At 42.3% G+C, this 14108-nt stretch overlaps 1 protein-coding gene across 1 annotated transcript; it reads left to right on the top strand.

The window, feature by feature from the left end:
• The first annotated feature begins 2235 nt into the window (after positions 1-2235).
• Positions 2236-13327, top strand: SQRDL (sulfide quinone reductase-like (yeast)). Its single transcript, XM_019504149.1, has 9 exons — positions 2236-2506; positions 3446-3616; positions 4096-4149; positions 5928-6122; positions 7974-8183; positions 9041-9224; positions 10193-10260; positions 12116-12294; positions 12729-13327. Exons 1-9 carry the CDS (start codon positions 2246-2248, stop codon positions 12784-12786), a joined length of 1380 nt encoding a protein of 459 aa, XP_019359694.1. The 5' UTR covers positions 2236-2245; the 3' UTR covers positions 12787-13327.
• Positions 13328-14108: the final 781 nt, after the last annotated feature.

Below are 14108 nucleotides of genomic sequence, written 5' to 3'. Positions count from 1 at the left end.
CGTTAAATAGTCTGATTGCTGCTGCTGCCGTTGCTGCTGTTCTGTCTGTCTTGCTCCACAATTCCTCTGTTTCATTGTATTGGCTATTAGTTAGTTTATGCCAGAAGTAGTGGCAGTAGAGTAACTAGGGTGAGGCTAGCAGGGTACCAGCCCTGGGCACCAGCCTCTCCCCTTTCTCCCCACCCCCAGCCTTGTAGGCCTATGCCAATATATATGTATGGCAGTGGGGGAGGGGAAAAATGGGACGCTAGGCACCAGTTTACAGGGAGCCCGGCCATGGGGCTGCTACTGTTGGAGTGGAGCAGCAGTGTCCCAGGAAAGAGCCTTCCTTCCTCCCCCTCACCCCATGTACAGTGATCAGCATACCCCGCATGCCTGTGTGCTCAGTGAGCTGGCTATGATTCTGGGTAGATGCAGAGAGCAGGTGGTTATACCAGTATCCTGATCCTAGGATAGGTATGTGGGTAGTCAGGATTTGTACAAGCGTGATTTTGAAAAGTATTGGCAAAATGGCTGCCCATGCTGTATTTTTGTGAGAGAGAAGGAAACTATACAGCAGCAGGAAGCACTGATGCCTTGTCAAAGGCACACATGGTTTACAACTATGCAGCGAAGTGATGTGGTACAGTAAGTGATCATTGCACACACAGTGGTTTTATTTCACAATTGCTATTCATTGACACACCCTCTTATTTCTACAGATCCTTCTGTAATTCCTCCAATATTTCTCTTTATTAGCATAAATGCTTGATCACATACAATTACATGCATTAATGTTAAAACCCTTTTCTGTTTGTATCCCTTATGTGTGATACTACGTTTTTAAGCCATTAAGTGGGTATTAAAGGTAAACCGCTTTGTGTCCAAATTGGTTTTTAATAATTTGCTTCTCTTTTTAAAATCCATATTGCCAAGTAGAAGTTAGTTCAAAACGAAGTGCTATATATACAAGCAGTTAAGAAGTGTATGCAACAGATCTGTTGCTGCCCTGTCTCGTGCTTAAGAATTGTAAGCAAAAAGGCAGAGATTCGAAGATGTGTTGTGTTCGTGAACTTCCGGAAATAGGATACCCCTGTTTAAATGTGGTATTGCATCAGGAAGTTGTTGTATTTTGTTTCCTTGCAGTTCTCGTGGCGATTTTGAGAATAAGAACTGTTCTTCCAAGGGAAATCTAACTAAGGCTTAAGAGAAAAATTCCCCTCCCTGTCCCCCTCTCTCTCCCCGTTTTGGGTGGTTTGTGCTACATGTAGAGGAAATGTAACAACTAGAATTTCTCATCTGAGAAGCTCTTGCAGTGTTTTCAGTCAGACTCCTAAAAGGCTACTCACTAGTAACTATGTAACTGCCACCCAACTAAGGCCTGCAGGAATTTAAACTGGAAAGTGGCTTCTATTTCCTTAAAGGGAAGGAAATACTGTTTGTTTTTTTTCCTCGTGTGGTGTTTTAAGGGTATATATGCCACAGTAACTCTGGAAACTATTAGTATGTTGTACTACGTACAAAGAGCTCTTAAGACTGACAGGAGGAGTGGTGCCAACCCCAAGCATTCAAAATAACAACAGAAAGTCAGGCTCTCTTCCTAGTCTCTATTTTCTTGCTGCATTTTGAGCCTGTTAGGGTTCATATTTGTGTATTTTCTGCGATGCACACTTTCACCCTTTTTCTTTTAAATAAAGGTGATATTCCCTTCCGGTGATGTAGATGCCCAGGTATTGGAGCTAAGGCGAACCTTGCACACTTGCAAAACTGTTAGCATAGTTAATCTAGAAGCATTGCTCTACTTGTGATTTGTTTAACAGTGTAGCTTCGTAAGTGCAATTTTCACTGTTCTGACAGAAAAATAAATTTTACCAGTGGATGTAAATGATTCTTGAAAAGGTCAAAGATATCTGATGGTCCATCACTCTATGGTAATATATGCATGGGAGGGTTTTGTACTTACAAGAGAAATTCTTGTAGTGAATACATATGTGTACAGTTAAATTAGGGTCATAAACATTTTATCTTGCCAATACTGATTTGTGAGGTAAGTCTGTTCCTCTTCAATCAATAGGACTCTTCTTTCCTTTTTAATCCTAGCAAATGCTTGATTTCCTGGCTACTAGTTGACTACTGGCACTTAATTTGCTAAATGGATCTGGCCTAACTGCAGCAAAGATTTGCCAGCCTACCTAGAACACCCACTGGTCCATGGATAAACTGGCTCCCAAGAGCCTGCAAGCCCCAATTCGTCTAATTCTCATAGATGCCTTCCCTGTTCCCGCAGCTTGACATACCAAAGATGTCGAATATTGGAGTAGTGTCCTCCTGCTCCTGCATCCATCCTCTTGTGCACCTGCTTCGGCCAAGCATACAGAAAAAGGGACTGCACACTGCGGCCAGGCTTGCAGCGAAGGATTACTATGAAGTGCTTGTACTGGGAGGCGGCACTGGAGGAATCACCATGAGTGCTCGGATGAAAAGGAAAGTGGGAGCTGGAAACGTGGCTGTGATTGAGCCAAGTGAGGTACATTCTCTCTCTAGAAATGTGAGAGGTTGGCGTATGCTCCTGCCCTCCTGGTGTGCCATTTAGCATTTCAAAAATCAACCAAATCGAGCAGCAGTCAGGTCAGCCACACAGCACACTGAGTAGCTTGTGTTGGCTGCGCTGTGTGAGAGGATGCTCACTGGGTGGGGGGAAAAGGGGAATGTATTATCTGTCTTTCTTCATTTGGCACCAAACATGATCCATTCTAGTTAAAGGTTCGATGAACAAAACAAAATATTGTTGCTTTAAAGAGGAAGTCGGAGGATGCTTGCCTTCATGGAGGAACAGCCTTTTGATGGAACAACTGCATGGGCTTGTTCCTATTTCTGAGTGTTGTGATTGTATTGACTGGTGACTGCTTTGAGGGAAAGTGAAGCTACCTTCTTGGGCTTGCAGGCTGAAGGCCAAATGTATTGCAGCACAACCCCTCCTCCCCCTTCATTCCAGCAGAGGACTGCCCTGGGTCCCTCCAAAGGAAGTCTTTGTTGCCAACACTACTGGCAAACAGAGGATCCCTGTTTTCATTTTCCCTTTTCTGGGCCTTGGCATGCTCCCTCTAGAGCAGCAATTCTCAGCCAGCATGTTGTGCCACTCTGGGGTGCTTTTTGATACCTTTAAGGGTGCTGTTGGGTGCCATGCAATATTAGCACCTGCCCATGAGTCACAAGATTAAACTCAGAGATTTCAAATGAGAATCCTGTGTCAAAAACATTCTTGTCTGAGTTGCAATCTTTGTGAGCTCTTTGCAACAGAAGAATTGCTCTATTATTTTTCATAGTAAAAAAACAAATGAAAGCTCAGAGCTGGCATTTACTGAGGGGGGGTCTTGAGTCTAATGAGGTTGAGAAACACTGCTAGATGTAATGACATCTGTTAAATGGGAACTGGCTTATTTTAACCTTGAGGGATTTGTTTCAGACTCATTATTATCAACCTATCTGGACTCTTGTTGGTGCGGGCGCAAAAAAATTAGCAACTTCAGCACGTCCAACAGCACGTGTGATTCCCAGCGGTGTTGAGTGGATCAAATCCAGAGTTCAAGAGTTGAATCCTGACAAGAGCTGTGTCTATCTGGAGAATGACAAAAAGGTAATGGTGGTATACTGATATGTGAGCCTTCAGTCAGTTGGTCCTTCCCTCCATTCCTGCCCCCCCATCCCAAAAATATTTGCACAATTAATTTCTGATCTTACTTGCATGTGGTCATAAGGTCCCTGTCACCCAGAGATATATCTTCCCTTGAGAGCTGATCTTTGTGGATGTAGCCCCAGCCCTTAATTAGCTGTGAACACTATGAATTTTACTAGGTACTTTCAGCCAGTTGTCACATGTTTTAGCAAATTGGATATAAAATTTGGCAAGTAATAAGGCAAGTATTTGTTTGGGGTATAAAACTATAATGTAAGTATGGAATGGCGAAAAAAAAACCCACTGGTAACATTTACCTTAATATGAATTGCACCTGGCTTACCTTTTCTTACTTCACAGTTAATGTTGTCAGATAATGCAGATGCAGGTCTTCAAAATTGTTTGACTAAAATCACAATTTTCTTTTCTTTATACTACAGATCTCTTACAAGTATTTGATAATTGCCCTTGGGATCAGTCTGCATTATGAAAAGGTATTGGGTTTAAAACAAATATATCGTTACTAGTGCTTTAATTGCATTATATACTCTCTGGTCCTCTGAATTTAAAGGAATCTCTGTTCAGTTTTAAGTGTACTTGGTAGTTTTTGCAATTAAAAACTGTTTTAAATGACTGGGTTTTTTTGTGTTGGAGATACTCAAAATGTTGTACACAGGACTGTAGTTATAGGAAAGTTCCCTTTTGTCCAGTGTGGCCTCCCATAGAGTTCAAGTGTGTGGACAAAATATATCGTATATAATGAGCTCTTGGTTGACTGAACACACAATATAAAGCATATTCAGTACCTAAGCTCCTACCAGCAACCACCAGCCTACATGTGTCTAGTAGAAGAAATTCTACCTGAAGGGGATTTGCAGATGATGCCGCTTCTTATGACCCTGCTCTGCCTGGAACCTGCAATGGACGGCTACTGGCAAAGTCTCCTGAGAAAGATGTTGATTTGCTGTGTCCAAGGAGTCTCTTCAGGATCTTAAATCTGCTCTCCCATAGTGGAGCACTGTGTAAAATGATAGTGTTAGGGTGCAGTAGCTTCTGCTGTTGCAGGTGGTGGGATTAGTCCAAGGCACTTTTCCAGCAGCCCTTCAAGAAGGAGGTGCTCATCCCATTGTATGGAGACAAGAATAGCTTCAGTCTTTGTGCCCCAAGATATTGTGGGGAGAGGGAGCGTTAGATGAGTGATCAAACTCTAGTGTTGTTCTAGCCATAGCAGGAGTGTAAAGTAATAGTAGCAGGAGTATAGACTAATAACTAGATGGTTCTTCTAAAGGTGAAGTGCAAACAGTTATTTGAAACACTGTTTTCAAATGAGAAGCTGATTGTGGCTTTATCTACGGACCACAACCTCACTGACAAATGAGTTCTGGTGATTATACCAGTAGCACAAGCAACTGCAGGGTGTTCAGTGAGTGCCAGGGTGTTATGTAAACATTTCTACAAGGCTGTAACAAATACCCAGGGAGAAGCAGTGTGGGGAAGCTAGCAAGCACTTGTTTGTAGATAGATTCTGGGGATTTAAAATGACAAGTAGTGACTAGCAAGGAAACTGAAACAGAATTCCAAGTGTGAGAATTCACCCCCTGAATAGCCCTGCTATTGTGCCTGAGTTGAGTGACTAGGCATGCTTTCCTGGTCTGGGCCCTCTGTTCTGCGCTCTTCTGCCTGTGTGCAGCTTGACACAGGAGTTGTGCCATGGGTTTACCTCTCATCCTTGTTTGTAAATGGAGACACCCTCCCCTTCTATAAGAAAGGGAAACAAACAACAGTGAGGTCTCAGATGTAGATGGGATAGGGAAAGTGACTAGAGGAGATGGTTGGGATTAAGAAAACCTGACGGATTTCTTTACCTATGCATATAGGTGATACTTCAGCTGGCCAGAGCTGAAACATTAAAGGTCGCAATAGCTGTCAAATAGGAAAAAAATGGTTCACTTGCCCTCCAGGGCACTGAAAAGTCACCCAAGACAATATTGCAAAGAAAGCATATATGTTTAGTGTTTCTCTGTGCTTTTAGGTTTAATGGATGTTTTTCTTTATTTGGGGCTTTTATTTTGTTAAGCCTTTTTCCATAAACACCAGTTTAAAGATGTCACTCTTTGGTAGGACCCCTCAATTTAAATTGAATGGTCTGAGTATAGTAGAAAGAGAATGCCCCCAGGTTCCCAACTGATGCTGTGTATTACAATGATGAAGGCAAAGGAAGACTTCTTGCCAGCTGGATTTTAATATAAAACTTTGTTTTGTTTTATTCTAGATTAAAGGGTTGCCTGAGGGTTTTAATCATCCTCATATTGGTTCCAATTATTCAGTTCACACAGTTGAGAAGACATGGAGAGCTCTGCAAGACTTCAAGGAAGGAAATGCTGTCTTTACTTTTCCAAATACTCCCGTAAAATGTGCAGGGGCTCCTCAGAAAATTATGTACTTAACAGAGGCCTATTTGAGAAAAGTAAGTGTCTTGTTTCTAATGGCGCTTGTTATTCCTCTGAGAGGTTAAGCTTATTTTACTATTTGTCATATTAGTTGTAACAAAAGAGTTCTGAGCTGGAAAAGCATGTGGTGATCTTTCTAGTGTTAAAACTAAGGAAACTGAATTGCACAGTGCGTATGTCTATATGTGTTGTTAATGCGCTGTAAGCTTACTGTAAAATACTGTTCAGCGAGTTTTCCCCAGGAGTGCAGTGTGTGTACACGTACACCCATTGGGAGCAATACAGTGCAGGGCTACTCCAGGGAGAGTAGTAGGGGGTGCCAAGGTCAGGCCTGGGCTCCAGGGAAGGGGACAGCTGCCTGAGGGAGGGGAGAGTTCCCCTGCCCCCTGCTGCTTGGGCTGACCAGGAGCAATTTGCATCCAGTCATCTCTCTACACATTGTACTGCACAGTGGGAAGCAAAGTATGTTTGTCCAAGAGAGACTAAAAAGGGAAATGTTGCATATACAAAATACAATATGCCAACTAGAGTTTGGCTGAGGCCTTGTGGGGTAATGTTCTGGCACGCTATCCATGGTAGCTTTAATGGTAAGTGCTTAAGCTTGTATGGTGTCCTCCAAAATGCTAGCTTTTCTTTGATAAATATGCAAGTAATCATGTTAAGGATGAAACGTTGCCACCACCAGCCGATCGCAATAGATTTATCCTTTTGGATTTTTGGTCCTAGCTTTTGATGAGATCTGAGATTGTGTGGCGGGCCAGTAGGGGTGCTCCTGTATTGAGCTACCCACCTCACTGAGCCTGACCACTTTCCAGGCTCTGAGTGTCTCCCTGGGGGTGCCTCATGTCTGGCTGACCCCCTTCCCAGAGCGCACCCTCTAGCCTGGGGATTCCACTGCCTCCACCCAGGGCTGGGCTTGATTCTGGCTCTGTGCACCCTGGGAAACGCAGGCCTAGTAGCCCTCGAGGGTACTTAATTCACTTCAAGAACTTGGGATGCTTCCCTCAGTCAGAAGCACAAGTAGTGGTCTCCCTTAGTCAGCCAAACCAAGGGGACCCCAAGGCATAACCTAGACCCACTCCCAGTAAGTCTCCCACACTAGGTACAAAGGAGAACTTTGTTGGTTACAAGGGGTAGGGTTGGAATAGGGTACAGGGTAGAGCAATATCAGAGAAATCCCATAGAGCAAACTCCCATGGCTGGGTAGCCTTTGATCACGCATCTGAGTTACTGCAAGCTATATATCTAGTTAGATCTCAGGTAGCTTATTCACAAGTATCATCCAGAGACAGGTGGAGATTCCCTCCAGAGGCAGGCAGTTCCTTGATCATGAGTTTTGAGAGAGAGCAAGTTTCAGATGGTTCAGCTCTTCTCTCTCACTGAGTCTTCCTCATGGCTGCTGCCCCCTCCTGGGCAGTCCTTGACTTATAGCCCTTGTGACCTCATTTACCTGGTCCAATGGAGGCCAGCACCTGTTGGCTGTCAGCCAACCAATTTGAAATGCATCACTAGTTGCTGGGCAGACTGGCAGTTCCTAGCTCCCCAGGGGGCCCAAGCCCCTCACCCAAGTATGCAATGCCAGTTAGTTCCCTCCTCCCTCAGGAATATATCCAGCTCAGGTTACCTAAAGCGATAGGGTAAACTGTATATCCTCTGCTGGGCCAGTCCTAACCAAATTGTCACAGAGCAGAGTTTTGGGGAGAAACAAAGGTGGCTTTCTGCCACAGCTTGTTTGTATATTAACCTATAGAACAACATAAATAAAACTGCAGTCAGCTTCTGTCTCTAAGTGTACAGTATCTGTCTGGTTCTGCTTTGTATCCCACACTTTATAATTCAAGAAAGGCTAAATTAATCTTTCTGTTCAGACTGGAAAACGATCCACAGCCAACATTATCTTCAATACTGCGCTTGGAGGGATTTTTGGGGTTCAGAAGTATGCCGAGGCACTGCTAGAAATAATTAAGGCAAGGGATATCAATGTAAACTACAAACACAACCTTGTTGAGGTCCGAGCTGACGTACAGGAAGCTGTATTTGAGAATTTGGACAAACCTGGAGTGACTGAAGTCTATAAGGTCAGTAACACAGAAGTTTTCATGACATTTAAGAAGGACTACTTGTCCTTTTGTTGTCAGTATTGATAGCTAACTGAAACCACATTACTGGGTAATGCTAACTTTGAAGGTTTTATAGCCTTTTTTGTTTTTTAGTTATTTGAGCATGTAAGAACCTAAGTAACTTGAAATGCAGAAGTAAAAGCTGAGATTTTTTTTTTTCTAGTTCAAATGGAAACAGGAACATTTTCCCCTCTTTTCCTGGAGCTATTTATGGGAAGGCTGCTTATGCTAGTGTGTATATTTGGGTGAGGAAGTAAATTCTAATATAAGTTGTGTGAATAATATAATTGGAATATTAGAAGTATGTAGCCATCATGGTTCAGGAATTATGAGAAGCAAGGATTTTTTTGGGGTGCTTAACATTAACACCATCATATCAAAATCTGCCACTTAAAATGGAAAATTCACAACCTAAAGAACAAAAGACTATACAGTGAGATTTTCCTAAGTCTGTGCAAGAAACATAACAGCATCCCAAGGAGGCTCATCTGCAACCCTCTAGCTAACATGCATGACTCCATAAATAGTTATCATGCAGTTGATCTAAAAATACACAACCCCTCCAAAAATATTTGCATATTCTAATTGGAGTCTCTTAATAATTGGCCAGTGACCTTGAAACCAGAAACAAATACATAACTTCCAGGTATGTAAATCTAGAGAAATGTTTCACCTCTGTAGGTTTTTGATTTTGTGGGAGGGTTTCTTTCATCCCAGTGTTGGCATGCAAAGCTACAAGAAGGGCATCGAGTTTAATCCTGTTTACTGAAGACTGTTAATCTAGAGAAATAATGTATTCTTTTTTCTCTGCCCAGTATGACATGCTTCATGTCACGCCACCTATGGGACCACCTGCTGTGCTCCTGAACAGTCCTGTATCAGATGCAGCTGGCTGGGTAGATGTAGACAAGGAAACTCTGCAACATAAGAAATACCATAATGTGTTTGGTATTGGAGACTGCACCAATCTTCCAACATCGAAAACAGCTGCAGCTATAGGTATAGATTAGTCTTGCTTTTTCTATGGCTGATAAAGGAAAGATTACTACCTTAGTATATTTGGAAAATGTGCTTGTGCATCCAGAGAAAACAGATTTAATTTTTATTGCCAGAATCTAATTTTCTGACGAGTGAAAACTAGTAATGGCGAAAATGTTTATTGTTATTTTCAAAACATGGGACATTTTCCACAAGATGGAAGCTGAACTAGTAAAAGCAGAACCTACCACAATTTCAGCACTGCCCCTCCCCCACTTGTTTAAGTTGTTCAGGGGTTTCATCTGTCCTTTTTGGGAGACTCAAATTCCTTCCTTCAGTTATGCAACTTCTTGCAGTATCTCTGAAGTTCATGTATATGTGCCTGCTGAGTGATAACACCGTCCGTGTTGAAGAATCGCATGTTCTGTAGTTGCAGCCACCTGATTTAAACCATCTAAAATGGACTCTAGGCATAAGTTGTTGGCTTGTATTTCAATGTAAATATTATGTTTGTAGTGCATGACAGTACAATAATTTTGAATGAGTCAAATTGTAGGAAAATGGTGCATTACAAGAAGGGTTTATTAGTTTATGCTTGGTTAGTTAATCTTGCCAAAACTCATTATAGCTTCCTCCTTAGCACCCAGAAATAGTCTTAACTTCAATCTGCTCTAATGCCAGTGTTCTGAGGACGTTGAAAGTTAGAAAAGAGACTTCGACCAACTTAGTAAAAAGAATCTGAAACCTGCTGCAGAAACAATATTGAGGCAAAAGCCTATTAAACCAAAACAAGAGGCACAACTGTATTAAGCTGAAGATCCATTTCAGAAAGAAATCAATTCCACAATTCTAAAATTATCCCATTAAGTTTTCATATACTATATCTTTACTGCCATATTACAGTGTAGATACTCCTTCCATCTGGAAAATAACTTCATATTAATATTTAAAGCAAAGCCTGAATACAGCATGTTTTTTTTCTCTCATAGCTGCCCAATCTGGCGTGCTTGATAAAACAATTTCTTTGGTAATGAAGAACAAATCGCCAACTAAAAAGGTATTTAATGTGTTTCTAGCCAGCTATCTTAAGAATTATCTTGTATTTGTTTACAAGTATAGAAAGCACTGCTTACAAACATATCCAAGATGGACAACTAATTTCTCATGCAGAACTCATTTACCTATAGACAGCTTTTTTACTGCTGAGAGGGGATCTAACAAGATGTATGTTGTAGTCTCCTAATTGCACAGTTCCTTACTTCCAAATTTAACCTTTAAAGGCTGTGTCATGAACATGCATTTAAAGCAGTTGTATGTTAATCTTTTCTGGGAAATGGAAGCTTGAGACTGGAAGAATCCAAGAGCAGGAAAAAAATGGAGGGGACTTCCTAGATAGCAAAAACAATTGTTGAGTTATCCACAAACATTTAGTCATGCAAAGTTTCAGTTCTATTGGAAGGAAAATGTCTAACATACTCTTCCTTCAAACAAACAACGAAGCTGCAGTAAACTTTTCCCCCCATCTCACAGCCTGTTCAACTTCCCAGAGCTGCAGTTGACCTACTTAATACGAAAAATGGGGCAAACATATGAAGGCCTAACTTCACTAACAACTTCCATCCCTTTAATATTCCACATGAGCGAAGTGAAGCTACTAACCCCTGTGGCATTTTTGTCACTGCACTTCAGTGCAATTATTCTTTTTTAAAAACCCAGGCTTGCAGAGTTTTCATAATTTAATATCATACTAGTGGAACTTGTTAACAAAATAAACGTGAATAGTTCTAGGATAATTACAGTGTTCCCTTGAGCATTAGGTTTAGGTTCATTCTACAGCAATATTGATTTCTGGCATTTGGAACCTGTCCTACGACTGCCTGCTAGATCAGACTCAAACTCCATTACTCCAGCAAGCTGTTTAACAGTAGCCAAGCTGTTTAACAGTAGCCAAGCTGTTCTCCTGGTCTCTAGTATTTATTGTGTGTATTATAGTTGTATCTAGGGCCCAAGCAAAGTTGAAGTCCACTGTACAAGACGTTGTATGAACATATCCCTCCTCTGGAAAAGTCTAGTCTAAAAATTAGATTAAGTGTTGAACCATGAGGCTTAGTATCCCTCCCTATTCAAGTTTGTGAACACTAACTTGAATTCTGGATATAATTCTGGGTTGGGTGCTTTTTTCCCCCCCTTACGAAATGAATCTGTTGTCTCACAGCAATGGGATTCCACAACCTAGTTCATAGAATCACAGGAAAGGAAGGGACCTCATAAGGTCATCTAGTCCAGTCTCTAGCTCAGGGCAGGATCATCCCTCACCAAATAAGTCATCCCAGCCAAGTGTCTGTCTAACTGCTTTTGAAATTGTCCAAAGATGGAGATCATACAGCTTCTCTAGGTAGCCTGTTCTAATGCCTGACTATTCTGATAGCCAAAAAGTTCCTCCTAATCTCAGTGCTAGACAATAACAACATAACCTTTTGAGATCTGAATGTGGCACATCCAGTGCATTTTGAATGTTGCCTTGTCCTGGTGTTACATATGGAGAGCAGAAACTTGCCTCTAGTGACCACTGATTATCAGGCTTCCTAGCAAGGAAAAGTAGTTGTCACCCAAAAGCACTGACACATTGTCTTGAAGTATTACAAGTTTTCAATAGCCCCAGGAGGACTGACTGGTTTTTCCTTCAAGATAAAAGCTGAGGCATGTTGGCAGATCATCGCAGGGAAATTTGCTTTTGTGGTGGTGGTTTTTGAAGACCTCAGTTGCTAGAATCTTCCTTGCTGGAATCTATCAGAAGCTCAGAATTCATTTCAAGTTATATTTTGGGACAAACACTAGTCATGATTTAATTGCATTTGTTCTGGTTTGGGGGCTAAAGTACATAGTTGTGAATATGTATTTTTCTATTATAGTACGATGGATACACATCCTGTCCACTCGTAACAGGCTACAACAGAGTGATTCTAGCAGAATTTGACTACAATGCTCAGCCTCTGGAAACATTCCCCATTGACCAAAGTAAAGAGAGACTGACCATGTACTATATGAAAGCTGATATGATGCCTTTTCTTTACTGGAATGGACTACTAAAGTAAGTACTCAGACATACATATCAGTTTTTGCCTTAATTGAAAACATGTGTAAGAGTTTAAACAAGCTGTGTTAATCAAAATGCTCAGAATTGGTGTCAGCAACACTTCCCTATCTTAGCAGAATTGTGAACTTGCAAGCTAAGTCCCACTGTATGCCAGACTGAGATGTATGTTGTTTCTGATGCATTTTACATAGATACCTATATTGGCAGTAAAGTAGCATTTGGACACACCATCCTGCTCTTTCTTGAAAACCACTCTACAAACAAGGGAATTATAGCAAAAATTACCCCAAGAGAAACTTAAGTTGCTACAATTTTAGTAGCAATTGTGGTAGCCAGAAGCCATAGCTTAGCTAACTTTGATTACAATGAAAAAAGCCTAGAGCATGTGTGGGTGCTGCAAGGCACTGACTCAAACTTTCTTGTTCCAGGGGCTACTGGGGAGGACCAGGTCCTATAAGGAAGCTGCTGCATCTAGGTTTGAAATAACTTGGATACCAGCCAGAACTACATCATCATCAGGACTGATCGCTTTGCACCTCCCTCCCACCCCCTTCACTGAACAATATCTTTACCAGTAGATATTTCTGGTTATTTGGCTGCTTTGTCACAAGCCAGACTTTTCTTCTAATCAGGACTAGGCCTTTTATTCAAAAACATCTGTCACTGTTGGTGTGAGAAACTAGGATGGGACTGATTGCAGTCACTCTCTTCTTATCATGGGTACTAAGTACTACTGCAGTCTTGCTTAACCCAAAGAGGCAGGAGTTTGAACCAAAACTTGAATCTTTGTTTTTTAATAAACTCCTAGTATTCCTAAAGCTTACTACAGCCAACTTGATGCTCAAGTTCAGCATGCAAAGGAAGCCACAAGTCTACATAACTTGCCCTCTGAATGTAAGCAAAATCCATATTACTGCAAAGCATATGTTAGCCTGCTTATCTGATGAACAGTGACAATGTAGCTTCATCATGACTAAAGTTTAAATTTATGTAACATGGAATAAACTATTTTCAGCTAAATGGCCCTGACTAAGGGTTTCTGGAACCATATGTTCATCATTACATTCTCTTATTTGAGACTGCCTAAACGGTTAAAATGGGCAAGATTTGAAACTGAAGAATTGTATCTGGCCCATGGCTGACCTGCCTTTTGTTCTTTCCCTGGGCCATAGCTGGCTGCAGTAGCAGCACCAGTAGCCAGGCAACCACTCCCCTCCCCAGCTCTGCCTTACCCCCCAGCATATGCTCAAAGGCAGGGGCACTGAGCTTCTGACCAGGCTTCTGGCTGTTTGCATATAGCTTTGACCCTGCAGGTGTTCACAGCCCAGCCCCTGGCAAGAGTCAAAGCTCAGGTATGGTTCTACCCACTGGCAAGGGCATGGTGCTGTGTTGTTTCCACATGCCACTTCAGGTCATACCATGAGTGTAACTGGAGTTACTGGCACAGGTCCTACCTGACCGCAACTCCCTGGCCCAGGGCCAGATGAGGCTGGACCCTCTCCAGTTGCACCCATGTGACCCAAAGTGGCATGCAGAAACACAAAATGGCACCAGCCCGGCCACATGCTGGGGACTTGACCCAGGGAGAAGTAGGGAAACACAGCACTGCACTGACCTAGCCAGGCCTAGATAACCTATAGTTCCTGACCTTCTCCTCCTCCTTGTCTTCCCTCCTCTCTGCACCCCCAACTCCCTGGCACATGGCTAGGCTGGTGCCTTGCTGTGTTCTGTTGGGCCACGAAGGGGCAGCTGGTGTGGCTCCTGTCCAACCCAGCCAGATGCTGAAGACTGGGGGGGGGGGGGGGGGG

The sequence above is a fragment of the Gavialis gangeticus genome, unplaced genomic scaffold (genome assembly GCF_001723915.1).
Source record: "Gavialis gangeticus isolate Ggan-Ray unplaced genomic scaffold, GavGan_comp1, whole genome shotgun sequence".
NCBI classification, from domain to species: Eukaryota; Metazoa; Chordata; order Crocodylia; family Gavialidae; genus Gavialis; species Gavialis gangeticus.
Note: the sequence above shows the minus strand (reverse complement) of the source record. Positions and strands in the feature narration are given on the sequence as shown.

Bases quoted from the DNA above. Each gene is read 5' to 3' on its own strand.
- SQRDL (XM_019504149.1), top strand. From the start codon at position 2,246: ATGCCTTCCCTGTTCCCGCAGCTTGACATACCAAAGATGTCGAATATT. The intron at 3,617-4,095 runs GTAATGGTGGTA...TTTATACTACAG, and splicing joins ATCTGGAGAATGACAAAAAG to ATCTCTTACAAGTATTTGAT. The intron at 8,184-9,040 runs GTCAGTAACACA...TTCTCTGCCCAG, and splicing joins GAGTGACTGAAGTCTATAAG to TATGACATGCTTCATGTCAC.